This window comes from Daucus carota, chromosome 9 (assembly GCF_001625215.2).
Source record: "Daucus carota subsp. sativus chromosome 9, DH1 v3.0, whole genome shotgun sequence".
Taxonomy (NCBI): domain Eukaryota; kingdom Viridiplantae; phylum Streptophyta; class Magnoliopsida; order Apiales; family Apiaceae; genus Daucus; species Daucus carota.
The window spans coordinates 33,610,440-33,633,075 of NC_030389.2; the positions used below are offsets into that span (position 1 = coordinate 33,610,440).

Genomic DNA, 22,636 nt, shown 5'->3' on the forward strand with positions numbered 1-22,636 from the left:
CCGCCATTTTCTATCATCAGAAGTCGTTATAAGATACTAGAAGTTATAAGATCAGGTTTTGTATTATGAAAATTTGATGTTATATTTCTAATAATATATTTAAAAAGATAATCTTAATTATTTATTTAAATCTATCTTTATTTTAGGTAATTATTTAAAAACGATTTTAGGACGATCAAACTATTAAAAAAACTGAATGATATTATTTAATTCTCTCTGTTTATGAAATTTAATTAATATCTTTAAAAATTAGGAACGACGATTAAATAAATACTTGATTGCCACACCACACGCAGTATAAAATAGGTAAGTGAAGCACATGTTTCTTAAAAGAAACATGAACTGAGAAGGACAGCATCCAGCACACAGAAAGCTGGTAGAATTGACAAATACTGTACTCTCTCTGTCCCATTTTAACTGCTTTTGACTTTTTTACATGTATTTTAAGATGTTAAAAAAATCAAATCTAAACATAATTATTTTTTATAAAATTTATGCCAAATAAAAGTTTTTTATTTGATATAAGAATTGTATTATTTTATTGAGTGTAGGTATTGTTTTTTTACACCTCAATATACGTGTTAAAAAGTCAAACATCAGTTAAAATGGGACAGAGGGAGTAGTCAAATACACATTTCGAGAAAATGTGTATTATAACTTGCTTATTAAAGAATGCATTATATGGATGTATTTGTATATTGACTTGGCTTTTGGTTAATTTATCTTTCAGGAATAAAACAACCAATAATCTTTTCTGAAATAAGTCCTTATGTTCTCTATATAATGAATACTAAACACATTCCTAATATTTATATCGAAAAATATTACAAAAAGATGCATTAAAAAAATAAGCTGTCAATTAATAAACCCTTGATGTACTTTGCCAGCCCATAGTGTCAGACTTTGAAGTATAAGAGTTTATAATTGTTTTAAGAATTAATTACATTTTGTAACTCCTAGATTTGCTCCGAACGCAGTTTAGTATCCAAACTTTAAAATGTGACAATATACACCCCATACTTAACATTCTCATGTAAGTTGTAACTCCTAGTCATTATTCCGTCCAACTCTGCCATAAGTTTTAACTGTTTGAGAGATAACAGTCTGTATATTAGTTTCTAACAGCTATTTTACCCCTTGTGACCCCTCAAAAATTATGTATTATATTTGAAAATTATTTCTGAACAAACACAACGATATAAAAAAATTTAAAATAATTTTTAAAATATATATCTAGATTTAGAATCTGATTTGTTTTTCTTTTTTTTACATGAATGATGTAACTTATTGCAAAATTTTAAAATAAATACATATTTTAAAAATTATTTTAATTTTTTTTACATCGTTGTGTGTGTTGAGAATTAATTTCAAAATATAATACATAAACTTTGAGGGGTCACAGGAGGTAAAGTAGCTGTTAGAAACTAATATACACACTGTCACCTCTCAATCAATTAAAGTTAACGGCAGATTTGGACGGAATAGTGACCATGGGTTACAACTTGCACGGGAATGTTAAATGTAGGATGCATATTACCACATTTTAAAGTTCAGATACTAAACTGCGTTTGGAGCAAATCTAGAGGTTACAAAGTGTAATTAACTCTTGTTTTAAACGAAAATAGTAATATTTTGAAAGGTTTTAAGGAAAATGGCCCAAGTCTAGCAGATTACTAAAAAATATCACAAACACGTATTTATGAATTAAAATCACAAAATTTTAATACTTTTTTGTTTCGTATAACTCAGAAAACATCAGTTACAGTTATAATCATTCTAATAAATAAACTCTTTAGTTTCCTGCGACAAAAAACTCTTCTATCTTATTATCTCGACAAAAATAGTGCTGATAATGATACTCCTTTCCTGTTATAATTTTTTTTATTTCTTTCTATTTCCTGTCGACTTTCAGTTTTCAGATGTGTAATGAATACAGCACGGTCTAGAATGGTTAAATATTCTAGCTTGGCGTGCTGAAGGCCGAGACAAATGTGCCTCAGGACAAATAATTCTTAAATTCCGCATACATGTACTTGAAAAATGGTGAATATTATTTCCTAAAAAAAGTTCTTATTTTCTGTTTTTATTTGCTAAATACTTATTTTCTGTTTTTGCCATTTACTTATAACGAACTTGTCCACGAAACACGAATGACAGACATAGCATGTTAGTTAGTTAGTTGTTTGTTTTTTTTTTGGTTTTTTTTTTTTAAAACCTTTGTCGGTGTACGAAAATCAAATTTTAAAATTAAAATGAAATTCGAGATATAAAAATATTTAGAAAGGCATACAATTTTACAGTTTTTTTTTAATATCGGGTGTATTTATAACAATAAAATATTTGATTAGTAACATGATCATTGTCTTGTTACATAGAACGCGTAGTTAAATAATATTCAATCACAATATAATCTCCATTTAAATAACGATTGTGGAGATAACCGAAGATTAATTAAAAAATTAAGAAAGTGTTTATTTTATGATTAATGAATTTGGTTAACAAAAATTGAAATCTTAATTTTACATGTTGACGTTTAGATTAACAATTTTAAAAATGAGATGAGAACCCAAATTTGGAAAGTAAATCATCCCATTTTCATACACTAATTCGCATACTCCTCATTCTCGTACTGTTATCATTCACGATTCAAACACCTCTTAAATTGTGATTGGCGTTAGACTGTCGAAAAAATTATTGAAAGTGAGAGAGCAATAATTTTTTAAATAGTGTATGAATATCTTTTGATTCTTGCAACACTAGTACAGAAAATGCCTTTTGCAACGCTCCTTTTGCGTCGGTTTTTTCTATAACCGTCGCTCAAAACTACTTCAAGCGTCGGTTCTTTCCACAACCGACGCATAAAATCAAATTTCCTGATTTATAGCGTCGGCTCTTTCAAGAACCGACACCTAAAACTCATTTCTTACGTCGGTTAAAAATTACCCGACACTTAAAACTTGTTTAAGGCGTCGGTTTCCGGAACACCGACGCTAAAAGGTTACTTTTTAGCGGCGGTTCGGGAGACGCTGACGCTCTAAATACAACTTTCTAGCGTCGCCTTCCATGAACCCGACGCAAAAGATTTTTTTTTAAATATTAAAAAACTAAATAATAATCGCACATATACTGTCCATCGGGTTTTTACTAACTTTCTCAATTTGCTCTCCGCGCCGGTGCCAAATTGCTCTCAACTGCTCGAGTGAATCTCTCAGGTGCTCAATTTAATTTTAATGTAATTTGACAAGAAGAATTATGGGTTGTAATACATTTAATTTTAATGTACATTGATTAATTCCAAGTTAAGTTTGTGTAATTTAAGTTTAATTAGTGCTATTAACTTTGGGCATTTGTTGTTGGATTTATTTACATTAATGAATGATGCACAGGGTTAATATATATATAAAAAAGGGTCAGAAGCAGAAAAAAATATATATAAATTTAAAAAAAAACACTTTAAGCTACGGCAGTCTGTTAGCCGACGCTATAGGTGTAATATTTAGCGTCGCCTATTTGACTACCGTCGCATAAGATATTGGCCAAAAAAATGAATTTAAGCAACGCCTATTTGACCACCGACGCTTAAGGTACGACTTTTTGCTTCGGGTCCTGCGACGCATAAAACTGAACTTTAGGCTACGACATTCTACACACCCGACGCACAAAACTGACTTTAAGTATCGGTTGACAGGTCTATTGCGTCGGCAGTTAACCGTGGCATGATACACTTAAGCGTCGGTGTTTTTAACCGGCGCAATTGATACTACCCTATAGCGTCGGGTTCATATACTACGCTGGACTGCCGCGCTAAAGGCCTAATTTGACCGTAGCTAAAAGTCATTTTTGTACTAGTGCAAGTAGGGGTGATCATGGTCCGGTTTGATTCAGATTGGAGCTGGAGCTAGAACGGAACCAGACCATACATTAGCGGTTTTTTAAAATCTCAAACCAACCCGCAAACCAATTTACCCGGACCGGGCGGTGCGGTTTTTGATGATTTGGTTAAGCGGATTATTCGGTTTATGACTAAGACTTATAATCAGAGATGAGGATTCATGAATAATACTAGAAAATAAAATATCATTTTGCTCCATTTACACAATTTCACATAGTTAAATTAAAATACAAACTTTAGTCCAATAAAATGCATAAACTTGAATCGAAGTCGTGGATTACTGAATTGAGATAACTTGTAGTTGGTATTGATAAGGTATGTAACTAAACAATATCAACCCAGCAAGTATAAACTAAAAAATTAATATATTTATATAAAATTAAAATTTTGTATATATATAATATTAAATATTTATATTGTATATATATAAATATGCGGTTCGGTTTTATAACGGGTTGGTTTAATATGGATACGAAACCAACCTACAAACCACGGTTTTTTAAATTAGTCGAACCAAAACCGTAAACCTCATTTCAGTTTCGGTTTGGATCGGATTAATATCGTATTGATTTATGCGGATTTTACAGTTTAAATTAGACCGTGATCACCCTGCAATATTATATATATTGAAAAATAAGATGTACGCGTACAATTGACATCTACTTATCAAAGTTGTCACCATACAGACATGTGAAACTGTACTGTATTTTCGTCATTATTTCTCTTCCGCTTTCGGACTTCACATCTATATCTTTTTTCTTGAAACATCGTTTATGGATACAACTTTTCAATTTTTAGGAGCGAACACATTATGCATGCCTACACAGTACGTATTTTCAATGATTCGGTTAATTTTAGGTACGTCATAATTATGCCAGAGTTCAATTTCAGTACGGATATATATTTTTTTGGCTGCTCCACATATGGTTCATATATATTTTGCATATTATGGGCAGCATGTGAAAGTTTGTTTCGAAAGGAAAACATTAAGTTGCTTTAAAATACTGTGATATGCTAGCTTGCGTACATTTACTATCAAATGCCTTTTTGCGAGGCTCATGTGCTTGTATTTGTGATTTAATTTATCTATATTGTGTAAAAAATCTAAAAATTAATTCTTGATTTATACATCGAATATCAGCAGTTTAAAATGTTATCTACTTTTAGTTATTTATTTTGATTTTCAAAATTTAATTTTATAAAAGTGTATACAATTTTATTTGTTGTAATGAGATGCCTGCCTGTAGTAAAGTTAAGCTGTTGAGCACAAAAATAAATATTTAATGGTTAAAAATTTTGTAGACGGAAGATCGTGCCATTCGGGTGTTAATAGGCTAGGCCCAATATATAGGAGCCCCAATCTATTAGTTAAATGGCTAGTTCAAAGTTTCGGCCCACTTTACAACCTTTTTTGTGGTCTCTGTTGGGCCGTTGGCTGTTGCACATGGACATCGATAATGTCGTACTCCCTCTGTCCCTGTATACAGTTTCCTTTCTAGGACATCCCATCAATTGTATACTTACCAAAAATGGTAAATTTTTATAATATAAAACATGATTACACCAACTACTTTCCTCCACTGTCACCATTCTATAATAATATAAATACTATTACACCCACTACTTTCCTCCACTATCTCAAATCTATTATTAAATATAAACGGGTCCCATCATTATATCCACTTTTCATCTAACTTTACACATTTCTTACACAGTTCTTCGTCTCCGTGTCCCAGCCATTTGTATACAAATGACTAGGAGGGAGGGAGTACCTTACTATTATGACCAGACAGTGACAAGTGACAACAATAGATGTCTGACAGATGACAGCAATAGGGAGTTTTATGAACCTCAGTTCAAATATTAGGGCATAAACATGATTACATATAACCGGTTAATAATACTCGCCCGACCGTCCCCCGGATTTTATTTGCAAGGAGCGACACATACTTTAATATTTTTTTAAAATATAATTATGTAATTTATTTTTAGAATTTTTTTCCTTAATAAAAATGTAATTATAAATTTTTATTCAGAAAAGGAAAATCTTAAAAATAAATTAGATAAGCATATTTTATATAAATATTAAAGTGCGTATTAAATAGTGAACGTATAAAATCAAATGGGACGGAAGGAGTAATAATTGTATAAATTCCAAATTTACTTAATGAAATCTTTTGAACACTACGCTTGTGTTCACTTAGATGAAATAGAATGGAGGGGAAACCAAATGAATTTTGTACTCTATCATGGTGCTGCTTAGAAAAAATATCTATATTTTCCATTACTTCAATCATTCCATTGCTACTATATTAAATAAAATTTTAACCCACATGTTTTGGAACCAATGTTCAATCTATTTCTACATCATGTTCCTTACAATCATGATCACAAGAAATTTAAACTCATTCATATTTATTCACTATTATCTTATAATTTCTTATTTCTCGATAAAACTTCTATATAGTTTCTCTTTCCATTTCATTCAAGTGAACACGTAGGCTGTGTTCACTTGGATGAAATGGAATGAAGGGATAATGAAATGAATTTTATACTCTAATATGGTGTTGATTATAGAAAATAATTTTATTCCTTCATCATTCCATTCCTACTATTCTAACTGTAATTTTTATCTACATATTTTGGAAAAAAAGGTCATTTCATTTCTACACCATGTTTCCTTACTACCTTTATGACAAGAACTTTTAACCCATTCATATTCAGTTACTGTTATATCAAAGTTTCTTCCTTCTCCATAAAAACTTCTACATGAGTCTTCGTTCTTCTCTCTCATTCCATTACATGCAAGTACAATCTTTTATTAAAAAAATTAGACCTGTTCACAGTTAGTCACTATTATTGTTTCATAATTTTTATTTTTTAAAAATTTTAATAATTGCTATGTTTTTTGGAGAAAAGGCCGAGAATATCACAATTTCCACAAGCAATGCCAACAATCTCACATTGGTGAAAGATGTTCCGAAATATCACTTATTAACGTCGGAAAATTCAGTGTTTTGGTTCTTAAAAGAAAACACTACATAGTCTTGTATTTAGGTCTAAAAATTATTCCAGAACGTCACAGCGTTTTGGTTATTAGAAGAAAACGCTAAATCGTCTCACGTTTATGTATAAAAATGTTTCGTTCTCGAGTGTTAAAGGCTTTAAAATATTACATAACCTGATATTATTAAGAAGTTAAAAGCAGGGCACGATCTAACATTTTAGACCGGAAAGTGATATTTTAAGACAATTTCTCGTGCCGTGAGATTTGGGACCGTATATCTGAAAAATGTGAAAAATTGGGCCAAAACCCATTTTTTTTTCCGAGTTATTTTAAGCTACTATAATAAATTTAATAAGTTAATATTATAATATAAGGGTCATGTTCTAGATAGAACTATTAGAGAGAGAACTCATAGAACCCTTACCTTATTTCTAATATTAGTTAGGGTTTTGCAGCAAAACTTCACATGCAAAAAATGTCAATATCTATGTATTATATTTTAAAATTATTTTTGAACACACACAACGATGAAAAAACATGAAAAAAACATGTATTTAGATTTGGACCCTGAAAATCTATTTAAAATTTGAGGTTCGGCAACAGAACTTTAGTGGTTCTATGATTCTATTTTAATTACTGGTTCTCTATTGAGCACGACCCTATAAAATTATTCTGATATATATGATTCTTACTCCTATTTATCTTTCTGATTAATTTCTAATAATTTGATTAACTCATGAACAGTAATTTTTTATCAATCAAGCCCGAATCTCGCTTTTCTAAATATTGATTTACAACTGATCAAACTATACAAATTCAAATTCTCTCTAGAGTGGAGATCATAGCGAATGATCATGGGAGCAGAACGACGCCGTCGTATGTGGCTTTTACTGATACTACTGAGAGGCTCATCGGTGATGCTGCCAAGAATCAAGTTGCCATAATCCGATTAACACTGTTTTCGGTATGTTAGCGCTTTCGATGTTTCTCGATTTTTGAATTTTAATTCACTTTAGTTGATTGCTTGTTTGTGTATCCTGTATTGAATAACTCTATAACGATTATGTATAGTGATTATTGATTAAACGTGTTTATAATGTCATATTCTTTCTTTTTCTCATAATTTTGAGTGGAATTGCGAAAGGTGTTGATTTTAATCTTGTTTGTTTGTGTGTATTTGTTTGTTTGTTTAATCCATGTGTTTTGTTTGGTTTTTGGCGATTTTTCGTGTTACATGTGATACGCTTCGTTGTTCGATTCGCATACGACGAGGCAACTTGATCGATAGCATAGCAGTGGTGGCCGATGGTGGTGGTTTCAGGACGGGATCCGGTTTCAGAAAGAAAAGTGCGCTAATTGTGCCTTAATTGAGGGCGGTAATTGTACCTAGTTAATTATGCCTCTTTATTGAGGGCGTAAATTGTGCCTCAATTATTGAGGACGTAAATTGTGCCTATTTATTGAGGGCGTTAATTGGGCCTTATTTGAGGGCGTTAATTGTGTCTTGATTAAGGATATTAATATTTTATTATTATGCCTTAATTAAGAGCTTAATTGTCTCAATCATGAGTTATCATGATTGTGGGAATATTTTGATATAATCTGTTAAATATATCGACTTATATTCTTTTTGTTTCTCTTGTTTTATTTTCAGGATTCTTGGAAGAAGGCCGGTTTTCTTTTCGGACATTAAAGTTTTATTGTCTAAATTTCCCCGGTCATCTTGCATGTCCGACGGTTAGATAATAAGCTTTCTTGAATGAAAGAATTATCACGGTGAATTGCCGATTCTCGTTGAGATTTATTCTCATTTTCAAAAAAAAAAAAAAAAACTATACAAATTCAAACTAAACTGGTATATCAACAACCGCAGGTGAGAAATTACACACCAACCTTAAAGGCTTACAACAAGCATAGATCAGATGAAATTGCCAAAAACTTGTTTGAGATAATTAACATGAAGTAAATAAAGTTGACAACTGGACAGATTATTAACAACCTAAATATACAAACATTAAACAACGGCACTCATTATCACTCCTGTCTGAAGTAGAATGCACTTGCAAAAAAGAAGAACATTATAGGCATTGAATTATTTATTTACAACATCTTGTAGGAAGGAAAGGAAAGAAAAAGAGTATGTGGGGTGCTATCTTTGAAGCTTTCAGCTGTTATTTCTACTATTTCCTTTCTCTTGCTTCAATGTGTCTGTCCCCATCTATCTCAACTTTGAGAGAAAGAGAGGGATCTGTTTTTTTTTTTTTTTTTGACGGATAAAGAGAGGGATCTGTTAAGGAAATACAAAAGGAAACTTCTCTAAAGCCAGAAAGAATTAGAAATGAAATTGCACCAGTTGGGAGAGTGGGAGTCGCTGTCTACCCGAAGATGAAGTTTCAGAGAATATTTCGTGAAAGATTGCGACTTTATTTCTCGCAATTATCTGCAAAGTAGTCATGTTGAAACAAGGTCAGCGCGATACGACAGATATGTTTCCGTTGCTAAATTTCGTTGCAATACTCGATTATTCTAGTAGTGACGTTTGTCAGAAACAATAATAATATCGTAAGCTCACAAATCAGCAGGCTCAAAGAAGGTCCCGATGTACGCAGACAACTTTTTTTTTTTTTTTTTCATATATAGAGACTGATTGAAATATAATTGGCAATTAAATTAAGTTAGAGATGAGTTATGAAGAGCTATGTGTACCTTTCCGGTGACAAAATTTCGCCAAACAAATGATAACTAGTGCAACAATAGCTATAATCGCGATGAGAATTGCCAATGTCCTTTGCATATTATCATCTTTTTTCTTTTCGCCAGTATCTGCAAACATTTATATTCAAGCCAAAAGCAGTGTTTAGTGTATATAGTATAATTAAGCTCTTAACACTAAAATTAACATGGAAATCTAGTTTAAATGTGGATCCATCATCTTATGCTTCATTTTCTGCTGCTGGTATACACTTTTAATTATATATACTTTTCATTTGCTTAAATCACATATTCGAAATTCCAATATTTCGAATTTTTGAAACGAGCACCTTTCGGTGACGTGTTGGTATCGGTTATGTTTGGTTTAGTTCGGTACTGTGATATAGTTACGAATTGTCCGAAAAGAGAGAAAATTGAACCTATCGGCATTGGATCCTACGTAATGTAGTTAAAGTGTTTATGGCAAGTAGGTAGTCGGAGACAAAACTAAAAGTAACAAAAGGTACTACTGTTGATTAAGGAAAGCTTTCACAACTCTTCTTTTTATATAAAGATGGTCAAATAATATGCTAGTAATTGAACACATCAACTTTAACGAGGCCCGGTCTGCCTCTTTGGTCTTTAACACAAAACTTAGAAAATAAGGTTCAGCAACAATACATGTGAACTTCATCGATCAGCTCTTCTGCATATGAACAAATATATCGTACGTGTTGGATATTCCATTTTAATCGAGGGTAATATAAAATAATTTATACTAGCAATAATTATCAAACTCGAACAAAGATATTGTACTGGATATACCATTTTAACCAGATATACAAGGACGTAATGTAAAAAAATTTATTCTAGCAAAATAACCATCAAACTTATTTTCGACATATTATCTAAAATTTAGTGATACATATATATGTGCATGAGTATTTAAATTTTCTCGGTCAATAATATAACACAAGTTTGATCCACGTTAAATCATGCATAGTTCATAACAAAACTAGTTTTTCTTTTGTTACGAATAAATTGAACACACCGCATGGATAGTACTATAAATAATTATATATTAAGCAAAAGATTCTGCAAATCTTTTCCAATCGACCGAATGACCAAAATGACAATTACTTCAAAGTCACGGCCATAACGAACCTCAACACGAATTCCTCAAATAAAACTAAAATCAGTCTAAAATACTAAACAAAAAAACACATAACCGAAAGTCACAAACCACCAGCCACGGAGGTCTCCGCGGCGGCGAAACAGCGGCTTACCATGACTCCTCGAGCGATCCCCATGGTCCGAATATCTCGCGTAGCACTTTCCCAAGAACATGTCTCCCCACGCAGCCGAGCCGCAAAGACTCTTCAGCTGAGCCGTGGCCTCGGCTAAGCAATCCTGACACTGGCTCGTACTCAAGTCCTGCACACACTGTGCCACACCCTGAACACTCCCTGATCCTCCAACACGAAAATACTGGCTCTGCGTTGTTAAATAATTTAATAACGAGTCGAGTCGAGTGGAGCCAGTAGAGTCATACCCGGATGCCTGTCCGCATTTCCGCATGAGGACTGACTTGTCCTGCACGCCAAAGAACGTGACGTTATCGTATCGGATGAAACATCCGTCGAACTGCAATGCGGCGCCGGATGCGGCGGGGCAGACGACGCCGACGCGGCTGACGGCCTGCGCGACGCAGGCGCGGCAGTCGGAGGTGGTGAGGTCTCCGCGGCATTGGTAGAGGCCGTAGACGACGTCGGCCTTGGTGGAGCCGGGGAGGGAGATTTTGAAGGTGTTGTAGGGTGTGGAAGAGGCGGAGTTGACGAGGGAGGAGAGGATGGAGTTGACGTTGTATTCGTACGGAGTTCCCGGAGCGTATTTGAGCTGAGAACAGCCGCCGTAGATGAAGGTGTCGACGGCGGAGATGGAGGGGTTAGTGAAGAGAATGAGTGTGAGGAAGGAGACACATAGAAGAGAAAAAGAGAGGTGGTGAATAGACATGTTGTGGGTGCAAGGGCCTATAACTCGAGGGAGTTATTATTGTATATGAGTTGGGTAGGAGTGGAAATTTGAGGGGGTTTTTTGGCTTGCTAAAGAATCAATGTAGATCATTTAGTAACTCGGTTATGAAATAGACCTATGATTATCGATTCGAGAAATTTAAAATTGAAACCAAATCATAATCGACTCGTCAAATTTAAATTTTATCTTAAAATTGAAAATACGTAGTGTGGAGGAAACATCTCCGCCGGATCAGAATTATGATATCATATGTCGTTTTTTTTATTTTGATTTATTATAAATTACGCACATTAATCCGATTCGTGTTTTTTTGTGTGATAATTTTCAATTGAAATGATAATATTATTTAAATCTCACATGGATAGATGACTTTGTATATTTACTTAAAAAAGGAGTAAATTGTATGGTTACGTTAAAATTGGTGAAGCAATTTTCGATAGTAATGTTAGAAATCGTAAGAAGAAAATTTTAAATTTTCTGGTCATGTATTTGTGTTCGAACTCGGGGAAAAGAAATAGAAGGCTATTACGTTTCTTCGAGAAATTGTTTTAGAAAAAACAATTACTTAGGGGTTAATTAAAATCAAATACAATAGACGTAGAATGGATGTAGAGTGGAGCGTTGAATAAAGATATTGTAGTGTTGTTACTTGCGTTGTTAGGTTTGTTCAATTCACGTTCATTATAAAACACACCAAGAAAACTTTTGCCAATGGTCCTTCATCATAGTTGCGTGTATAGTTATTGTAAGGTACTGCGTAGTTTCTGTATAAGTACCCACTTTATAAACAACACATAACTAATTTGACCGGATCATAGAGAATACAGAAAAATCAAGTTAGCATATGAGTAAAACTCAAACTTTTTGAATATTAAGGTATGAATTATGATTTAGCTTTTCTTTCGGTAAAAAAGGAAAGTAACCTTTTCTATGCAATTTGCATGTCTTTTTCTTTGTTAGACCCTCATTTACCTGAGCATTATGTTGAATGTGTGTCAAATCAATTCTCACATCAAAAAGAATAATTTTTTTGTTTTGGATTAAGAGGACGATCGGTATTGTGTCGAAAATTTTCTCGATAAAGATGGTCGAGACAATTGAACAAGTAGCATTGTGTCAAAAGTTTTCACGATGAAGATGGTCGAGAGGCATGTCAGGTTAAATGAAGAACACATATGAGTAGTTGGTATAAGTGTCAAGATTGAAGATTTTTGGGAGAAATTAGGTAAAGAAAATCATCTTAATTATGTATAATCATACTAATATGGAGTTAACCCGAATTAACGCGCCGATATTTTAAGCCAACTCGGAAATCATTCTCGACTTATAATTAAACCGGAAAATATTTGTCTCTGTCTAAGTTGTTAAAGACGAGCTAAAACGAGTTAGAAGGAGCATTTAACTTCATGCAATATGCTCTCCTTTTTCTAACTTTTCATTTAAATTCATACAAACTTTTTCCATTATTCGCCTCTTTAAAGATCATCCCAATCCAGGAGAAATGTTCCCAGAAAGAACTTCAAATTTAAAAGCAAAGTGGATTAAAGTTTATATTGAGCTTAATAATAAAAATTCTAAATTTTATTTTTTTTGGTCGAAGATTATGGCATCATTAAACGATTCGTGCATAATTATTTAGTTTATGCTCAAGTGCATATCCAAGTGCATATCCATCTATCTCATTCATATAGATCATGATATACGTACTAAATCCCACTTGAACACTGAAATATATATAAAAGAAACAAGTTGAAAGTTGAACAAGGTGATTACTTCACATATAGCTATTAAACAATAAACACACATGCAACTGGTTAAATAATAATTTGTAATAAGATTAGGTTATCTTCTAGGAATATACTAGTGAGAAGTGTTGTATGTTAAAAAAAAGATATTATAAAATCAGATAACAGTTTTATAAATTTTTGATATTTATATATTTTGATTTATAATATTAAAAAATTATGATTTTAGTAGCATTTGACAGTGAAAATGTGGTAGACAAGCAAGCTGTGCGAGTTATGTTTGTTATGTTAAAAATTGTCAACAAGTTAAGGTTTTGAATTACTTTTCAGATAATCAATAACTTAACCAATTACATAAGACAGAAAAAAAGAACAAATAAAAATATATAAGCAAAAATTGTGTTGTTACTCACGGATTAATTTAGAATCATTTTCTCCACAAATTTTAGAAATTATTATCATCAATTTTTTATTACATAGCAAACTCAATCTCTATACATATAACAAAATAATTAGAATAAACTTAATTTCATTTAAAGTAAGGGGAAGAAATGTATAAAACAACGAAACTCGAATAAATAGTGCCAAATATTATCATCCAATATTATCTTGCGTTATAATTAACATTTTACTAGTATTAAAAACTAGTCATGATCATTTAGTTATATTTAGTAACTAATTTAAATATATTCGACTGTAAGTCAACAAATCTTTTTAGCATCGATGTACACCGCGTCACCACTGCACCAGTGCACCAGACTATGAGCAGTTTGCCTGTCCTTTAAACCGAGCTAAAGTCACTTTCAATTAAAATATAATGGACTAACATACATGTTGAAAATAAGTTAGACCGTTATTTAAAACTAGAAATTAGTAAGAATTTAATTTCTAAATGATTTTGTTTACTTTTGTGATCTCATGTAATATAAAAAAATATCATCATTTATAATATATCAAATATGTTGAATAATTTATTAAGTTTAATGTTTATTATATATTTTATTAATTTTCAAATCATTTAAAATATAAAATAGTAAATAAAGGCTCCCATAGTTTATGTTCCATTTGGACTTGTAAGAACTCATCAATGTTATTGCTCATGGGACAGTCATACACTGGTGATGTAGCTAGCTAAAGTGTACCACTACTGGCCCATTTATACAGCCCAATAAAAATGCCGAGTAATCCAATTTGGCACTCATGTAAAACACACAAACATATATACTCACGTGACCGATGTTTAAAATAAAAATCATAAAATCACTAAAGTTCTACTGTAGGAGTTTATATTTTATAAAAATTTTCAATTCTGTTACATAATTCTAACTAATATACATAAGTGTTTGTGGGTTGTGTGTCTTCTCAGTTAAACATGACCTTATATTTATAATCTCAGTTGCGATTCCAATTAGTAGGGGTTTTCATCAAACCGCCCACACCGCATAAACCGCTCCGCACCACACCGCAAAATGCGGTTTTTCTTTTTCGTGGTGCGGTTGCGGGTTGAAATTTTAACAAACCGCGCGGTGCGGTGCGGTGCGGGTTGCGGTTTGACATTATACATGCGCGGTTCAAACCGCACCGCACCGCCATTTTCTAATATATAAAAATATATCACATATAATTACAAATATTTATATTATATAGAATACAGATAGATTATTTATTATGATATTATCTCCTATATGTGTGTATATATGTTCAAGTTACTCAACTTAATTTTAATAATTTTACGATACAAATAAAGTTATTTTTAATTCGACAAATTAAATATTATAATTATATTTGTTTTCCAATAAAATGACTTGTAAGTGTTGAAATCTTTTCATCTTCATCATTATCATACTAATATTTTAGTTTATATTTCTTTTAATGAGTATCGTAACTCTAAATTTGTGTGTGTGTATTTTATAAAAATTATTTTTAAATACATATATTTTAAAATTATATTTATATTGTCATTCAAAAGTATAATTTTTTTGAATGTATAAACCACGCAAACCGCATGAACCGCACCACACCGCACCGCAATTTTGTGGTGTGGTTTACGCGGTTTTTATATTACGCGGTGCGGTTGCGGTTTACGAATTTCCCCAAACCGCATACGCGGGTTGGTTTGCGGTTTTAGGAAAAAACCGCACCGCCCGCACCGCGAACACCCCTACCAATTAGAATAAGTGAGTGTTTCTACGTAAACTAACGGTTATTTTCTTGAATTATATATACTAGCCTTAAACCCGTGCAAAGCACGGGCGGCTATATAATTTTAAACTAATTATTAATTATTATAATATATATATATATATATATATATTAATAATAGTAAATTTACTTTTTTTATTTTTTAACTAATTATAAATTATATTTAAAAGAATAACGGTGGAATTTTTATCTTATAGTATATCAAACTGTTTAGAGATGTAAGACTATGAGAACTCTATGTGTAACAGACTTTTAGTTATAAAGTGAATACCAAATCAACATGACCAAACCAAAAATTTGTACGACGACAAATTATACTCATGTTGGCTTATTATAGTATAGTATAGATATCACAGCTCATTGCCCCATTGCACAAAAAAGCCAAACAGATTTTCTGTTAAAGCACCATAACTTCACGATACGTTTTGAAGTACAGAGCAACGCAGCACCAACAAGCGACCTACTTATTGGCGCTCTTTTGGAATGGGAAGATCTGAAAGAAAAAAATTTAGAGGTTTTGATTATATTTGACTATGTGAATCCGTCAATAATATTAATATTAGTGTTTGATAATTAACAGATTGAAGATTGAAGTAGTTATTTAGATTTAAAAATATAATTTTCAAAAAGCTACTCAAAACAGTTTTTTGGTTAAAGTATAAAATAATTTCATGCAGATAACAAACATTACATCGGTTACAAATTTTATACTAAAACATATGATATAGATATGAATTTTATTCCAAAAATAAGTCCCTCTTTCAATCAACTAATATGGACCATGTACCTCTGCTTCTGTAATTTCCCATCTTAAGCTCACAAGACAACTTAAGATCATTACTAGCAGCACATTTTAAGTACTTAGATGGACTGAAATATATTATTTTGACAAGTTACAACCAACATATAGCATACAATTGAAGTACATCTTCCGAAACCAAATCAAATTATCAAACAATATATATTTAAACAAAATATATAACCAACTTAACATTCACAATACTGATTTGGAAATCACCATGCTTCAGGAGAACAAAACAATGAGCATTAGTCATTGTTTCTGCTCGTTCACTGATCAAAGATGGAGATATACGACCACAATACTTAAGTTTACAGAAAGCTATAATTTACAGATCATTTAAGTTACTGTAATGGCGAAAGGGAAAGCGAAACCATATTATTTCTTATCAGAAGCGGCTTTGTCCCTGGCCATCTGCTCAAACAAGCTTCCGTCATAGACAGCTCTGATGGTATCCCTATGCAGTAAACCATCCTTATCCTTGCAGAGAACATACAAGATCTTCCACTCGACGTAACTAGCAAGCCTGCAGTTTATTCAGCAAGATATAACAAGAGTTTTCCCGAGAAAATGTAGATCATAAATGTAGTTCTAACTTCTACGATATAGAAAGGGAGATTTACAAACCATCCTGAGTAGTTTTTGGGCTCCCTGTTTCCTTTAACCATTGCCATCAGCTCGTCTGATGTTAAGGCACTTTTATTTGACTGTGCATGCTTGCTGAAAATCTCTTCAAACTTTGTAGGAACAAACCTTTATAGTAAATGCTTGCTTAGTCAATATTTCGACTTAATAAGGATAGCATCGATAGTAATAGTCATAAATTAGGCTTGTTTCTATCTAGAAGACACGTATATAGCAAATTTAATTAATTAAGGCCAGACTCGAAAAAGGATAGTAATTAGTAACTACAGAAAGGATAGTAATTAGTAACTACAGAACTGTAAAAATAAGAAGCATGATTTGTTTTCTATAAATTATAATATTCCAATAGACTGGGATAACTTTTACTCAGCAATCAGCATGAATATTCTTTAGCCATATTATCATTGATGAAGATTAGGAGACTCTGGGAATGACTTCATGAATATGAATCTGTGAAGATGACCCGATATCTTGGAATTACTTAAATTCTAATAGATTGTATTAATTCTCCAATTTGATAAACTGGACTTACTTTTCAATATGGTTGGAGTGCCTTAAAATTTTTGTGGATGGAGTTACTTTCCAATTAAATGGAAATTGACATCTATGATTTCTTCAACTGTCAGACCGAAATTTAGTAATACATGACATGTATAACTATGTGCAAAGGATGAAAACATTCACTTACATATATGTGTGATCGATATTATTGTCAATAATTTGATTGGACAGAAACAAAGTAGGAACGTTCTGACGAATATTTACCTAAATATACCTACAAAACAGTACAAGTCTTATTCCACTCCCACCTATTGTCATTCTCATTAATAAAACACTTCATTAGACTTGATTAAGAATAGAATTTGGAAAACAGAAATTTAAGATAATATGCGCTCCATCCACAAAACAAGAAGACTAGTAATATATTACAATGAATACCAGAATAAAAGCTACAAGGAATTACTTTATAACTGAATATACAATTTTTTGACTTGGGTAAACATCATTATTTGGAATTGTGTCATCATTTTATGGACATATAAAAGAGTCTCAAGCAAATACATACCTTCCCTCAGTGTCGTAAACATCACTATCACTTCCATGTTTTCCCTTATGAATGTTCTGTATCTCAATTGGAAAGAGAAGAGAAGGGAACTTCCCCTGGACAAAAAATAAACTATAAAATCAGCCTCATGATCAAATAGGCATAGTAGGAAGATATTATTATATACTGTATTGTTCACTCGGTCATAGAAATACAACCACTTTATTCTATAATTATAGTGGCACGTGAACAGATACTGCAGATTGTAAAATTAAGGTCAATTATGAAGAATGATAAAGACAATATCATGTGGTAGGGAACAAATATCTACAGAACTAAGAGCAAGTCCAACAGTGTCCTAGTTGAAGCCCTAAATATAATATAAAAAATTATGTCCTAGTAGTTTAGGACATATTCAACCAACTTCAACTCCAACAATGTGCCTTATTTTCTCTATTTGTTTAATATTTTATTATTGAAAGTTCACTTTTTTCATTAAAACATAATAGAAAGTAGAGAGAGAAAGAGGGTGTAGATAGATATTTATTATAAAATATGAGATAGGGCAAGGAGAGAGAGTGCCTCAAAAATAAGGCTTGATAGAGTTGTCCTAATGATATAAGGCATCATTAGGACATTGTTGGAGCAGTTTTTTTTATCAAATGCCCTAAATTTTAACTTAGGACAACAATTTGAGGCACTCTTGGACTTGCTTGCAGAACCAACCCAACAAAACACACACAAATAGTACTTTTTCTAACTTTGTTAATCCTTGTGCAAAGTATAAACTTAACATACCTTCGAGATTCACTAAATAAGTTCGCAGGATTCCCTAAATACAAATGTTGATGAAAATATAGATTTACATTAGACAAACCAATATACGATTCATTGTCAATATACTAGAGCATTTTAGAGGGATAGATAAGTAAATTAAGGGACACAGGTGGGGAGAATTAGATTGTGTGTTCTGTAATTGAGATTTATCATCTTACAATCACAAAGCTAAGGTCATTGGTTCAAACAAATTGAGCTTACTCAGTTTTACCAAACAGGTTGAATGCAGTCCAATAGAGATATTGGATGGTGCAAAGAATTGTATACAAAGGTGCTTAACAACTTACTATAAAGTACAAATTTAATTAAATGATTAAAATAATAACTCCATGATGCAAGTGTCTGGTAAGATTTGCAGGACAATAATCATATAATAAGTCAAACTAGTCTTCCTCGGATAGTCGGATGCCAGTTAAAAATGATTAATTATAGCACTTCCGTAATGTTAGGACCTGGGAACTAATATCTATTGCATTAAGTTCTCCATTGCTCATAGCTCATTCAATCTTTCTTGCACATCTATACATGTTCATCAATTACCGTTTTATTCAATAGACTCTACAAACCTCCGACATATACTAATTACATAGATTACTGACTATATATAGATTAATCTCCAATTATTCGAACATAATAATTAGTTTATAGTTACCAAACATAAAGTTCACTAGTACTACGCACTTCTAAATGATTTGGAGTTTTACACTAGCTTGTAGCTCCAAACATAGTTCTCATACCGCAAGATTAACATAAAGAAAAAAGGAGGGGGATAGAAATTTACAGGGCGAGTTTTGGAACTGAGACCCACGTTGATAAAAACAGCAGCCACAGAAGACAAGGCCAGGCCACACCCGATTTGTCGAAAACCTGTGACATCAAATTCGTTGTCATGTAACATCAAATTTATGGATGGGAAGAGAAAACACTATTTTTTTTTTTTTTTTAATAAGTAGGCCTGAATGGCCGAATTCGTAACTCAATAACAAAAAAAAAATGCTAGATGCCCCCAAAATTGTTCCCAATTTCACCCCCAAAATCCAAGTTGTCAACATTTAATTGGTTCAACTCACATCAATAATAAATAATAGGACCCTGTATGTACATAAATCATACAATTAAAATTATTTGCCGAGTCATTTTGGGAAAAATTTGAAACAAAATTTGGGGTACGTAGAATTACTCTTCTATAAATCTCGAGTCTCAGGTTGAGCTAGAATCAAACTAGAACAGGACCGACAAAAGATAATTATATCATTGGAAAAAAGAGAAATAGAAGAAGACCTTTGAAGGTTTCCCAAGGATAAACAATTCCATCTTTATTCTGATCGAAGAAGCTAACATGCTTTTGAAGAACGTTGCCTTCCATGCCCACAAACTCTGCAAATATTTACATACAGTATAAACTGGTTACCAACTTATGTTAAACGAACATACTAATAACATAGTATATATCAAGAAACATATACACATGTACCTTTTGTAGCAGCTTCAGAATCAACAAGCTGTGATGAAGCCATCATGAACAACGTGTGTTTTCGGTGAGATTAATCAAGTAAACACGAAATTTAATTATATGTGTAAAGTGAGGGATTTCAGGGAGAGATTAGAAGAAATGAGGAGAGAGATTGAACAAAGAGATTAGAAGGAGAGAGAGGGTGAGTGTGCAGTGCAAAACAGCATAGGGTGCCAAGAAAATACAATCACTATTTATATACGCGCTTCTACGTTTTTTTTTTTTTTTTTTTTTTTTGAAACAAAGGTGTTAATCTAATAATAAAAGGCCATACGGCATCTACACCAATGATCGAGTCGAACAAACAGTAAATTGCAATCGCCTGATCTCACAATGAGACAGTTAAACGATATTTTGAAGAAAATGTATGTACAAATACAAGGACCCGCTTCATGCATTCTCGTTGAATTACTGGTACCCTCTTCATCATGCCCCGATAGAGCTATCGTTTGAGCTATCGACCAGAGCTGCGATTCCATACAAGCTTTCATACCAAATCAAACCCCGCTTACAATTAAGAAGCGATAAAAGGCAAAAGGCAAGCAACAGACAACAGGAATATTTGATTGCTGGACCAGTATTAAATATTCATTTTATTTATTATATTAAAATAATATATTAATAAAAATGATATTTGAATTCATTATATTTTACACAGAATTTTTGTTATTTTTCAGCAATACTTAGGACCCGAAATAATTTACTAAGCGACATAATTTAATTTATATTATATAGATATAATATCTTTCTTCTAATATAAATCCGATCAAATCTCGTCAACAAATATAATATCTTTCTTCTAATATGATTTTTCTTGGTTTACGAAAATTATAAGTAAATAAATAGTTACTTGAATATTGTTTTGGCAAATATCAAGGAAATGCAGAATATCGGGCTTTTAAGAAATTGTAAACGAGTGCACGTAGGAGCAATAGCAAGGTATGAAGGGCAAGACACATGTGAACGACAACTTGTGTATTACTCTTGTGAAGGAACAATATACTACAAATCTTTTTTCTCGTTTTCTTTACACTAACTAATAGTTGGTAGTTTTTTTTTTATTTAAAAAAACAAGATAGTTGGTGATAATATTTAATTTTATTTAAAAATTGTTAGAATAGTATATAATTTTTTAATTAAATATGTTCTAAATAATTAATAAATATATTTCGATTAGTATCATTTTGATTAATATGTATATTTTTATAGGATATATTAGATGAGGGTTTTAATTGGTAAGTCTCATAAAATATTTATAAACAAATAAGTAGAGAGATTTGTAATTAAATATTTTATATTTAATTATAATTAAACACGCTCAGTATATATGTTATTCCCTCTATACCTCTAATTTCTTTACAGTTTTTTCACACTGCTCGACACGCATTGTTCAGTAACTTATTTCTGAAATTTTTCTGTTTTGTATATAAATTTAAAAATTAAATTTTTATTCAGAAAAAAAAAATTCAAAATAATTTATCAAACTACGTCTTACGCGAATATTAGAATGCGTGCCGAGCTCCCGTCTTCCAACATAAAAGGGGATGGAGGGAGGATAAGATAAGATGTCCAAAACCACTTGCACAATGATAAATAAAATATAATGAATTATTATTTTTAAGTGTTTGAATTACAGTATAAAATTAAAGAACATTATAAATTTTATTCTTCAAGAGATAGCATATATGTCATAAATTAATTATTCCGATTATATGAGAATTATTTATATGTTATAATTTAATATATCATAATTTATTATATAAATAAAAGCAAAACTTGATTTAAAAAGTTCGAGATGATGCACTAACTAATAAAAAGACTGGCTTAACGATCACTTAACAATAAACATTATTGTCATGTTCTTTATTTTTATTTGTTTAAATGCATAAATAAAAAGAAAAACAAATAATTACGTAATAATGTACTTATGTTTGTGCTAGTTGAAGCTACGTGGCACTGTTCTGTGTACTTATTGTCTGGTGACCAACACGTGTCCAGTTGCATGCTAAATAGTTGGTCCACTTTTATCAAATTGTGGGACCAGAGCACGCCAAGCTGCATACTCTACCAGAATTAAGTTGATTTTAGTGACGGATTGTTTCGGTTACAATTGGGTCCACTGTATCACTTGACCTGTTGTCAAGTTACTCTATTATTTGTATATTCTGAGAAATTATCTGCTCCATCTCGTCCCACCCAATTCTTTACATGTAAAAAATATTGGAA

At 31.8% G+C, this 22,636-nt stretch overlaps 2 protein-coding genes across 2 annotated transcripts; both read right to left on the reverse strand.

Moving 5' to 3' along the window:
• Window positions 1-9,167: 9,167 nt before the first annotated feature.
• LOC108200798 (plasmodesmata-located protein 6) lies at window positions 9,168-11,696 on the reverse strand. Its single transcript, XM_017369050.2, has 3 exons — window positions 10,877-11,696; window positions 9,606-9,722; window positions 9,168-9,339 (listed from the first exon to the last, which is right to left on the reverse strand). The coding sequence occupies exons 1-3, from the start codon at window positions 11,601-11,603 to the stop codon at window positions 9,323-9,325; spliced, it is 861 nt and encodes a 286-aa protein (XP_017224539.1). The 5' UTR covers window positions 11,604-11,696; the 3' UTR covers window positions 9,168-9,322.
• Window positions 11,697-16,518: 4,822 nt separating this feature from the next.
• LOC108200537 (probable peroxygenase 4) lies at window positions 16,519-20,577 on the reverse strand. The gene is made up of 6 exons (XM_017368731.2): window positions 20,372-20,577; window positions 20,179-20,274; window positions 19,679-19,764; window positions 18,082-18,176; window positions 16,998-17,123; window positions 16,519-16,896 (listed from the first exon to the last, which is right to left on the reverse strand). Exons 1-6 carry the CDS (start codon window positions 20,415-20,417, stop codon window positions 16,749-16,751), a joined length of 597 nt encoding a protein of 198 aa, XP_017224220.1. The 5' UTR covers window positions 20,418-20,577; the 3' UTR covers window positions 16,519-16,748.
• Window positions 20,578-22,636: the final 2,059 nt, after the last annotated feature.

Excerpts from the sequence above, each read along its gene's own strand:
- LOC108200537 (XM_017368731.2), bottom strand. The coding sequence starts at position 20,417 with ATGATGGCTTCATCACAGCTTGTTGATTCTGAAGCTGCTACAAAAG. Across the intron at positions 19,765-20,178 it reads TCCTTGGGAAACCTTCAAAG|GTTTTCGACAAATCGGGTGT; the intron begins GTCTTCTTCTAT and ends TTGATGTCACAG. Across the intron at positions 16,897-16,997 it reads CCCAAAAACTACTCAGGATG|GCTTGCTAGTTACGTCGAGT; the intron begins GTTTGTAAATCT and ends AATAAACTGCAG.
- LOC108200798 (XM_017369050.2), bottom strand. The coding sequence starts at position 11,603 with ATGTCTATTCACCACCTCTCTTTTTCTCTTCTATGTGTCTCCTTCCTC. Across the intron at positions 9,723-10,876 it reads GGATCGCTCGAGGAGTCATG|ATACTGGCGAAAAGAAAAAA; the intron begins GTAAGCCGCTGT and ends AAATGTTTGCAG.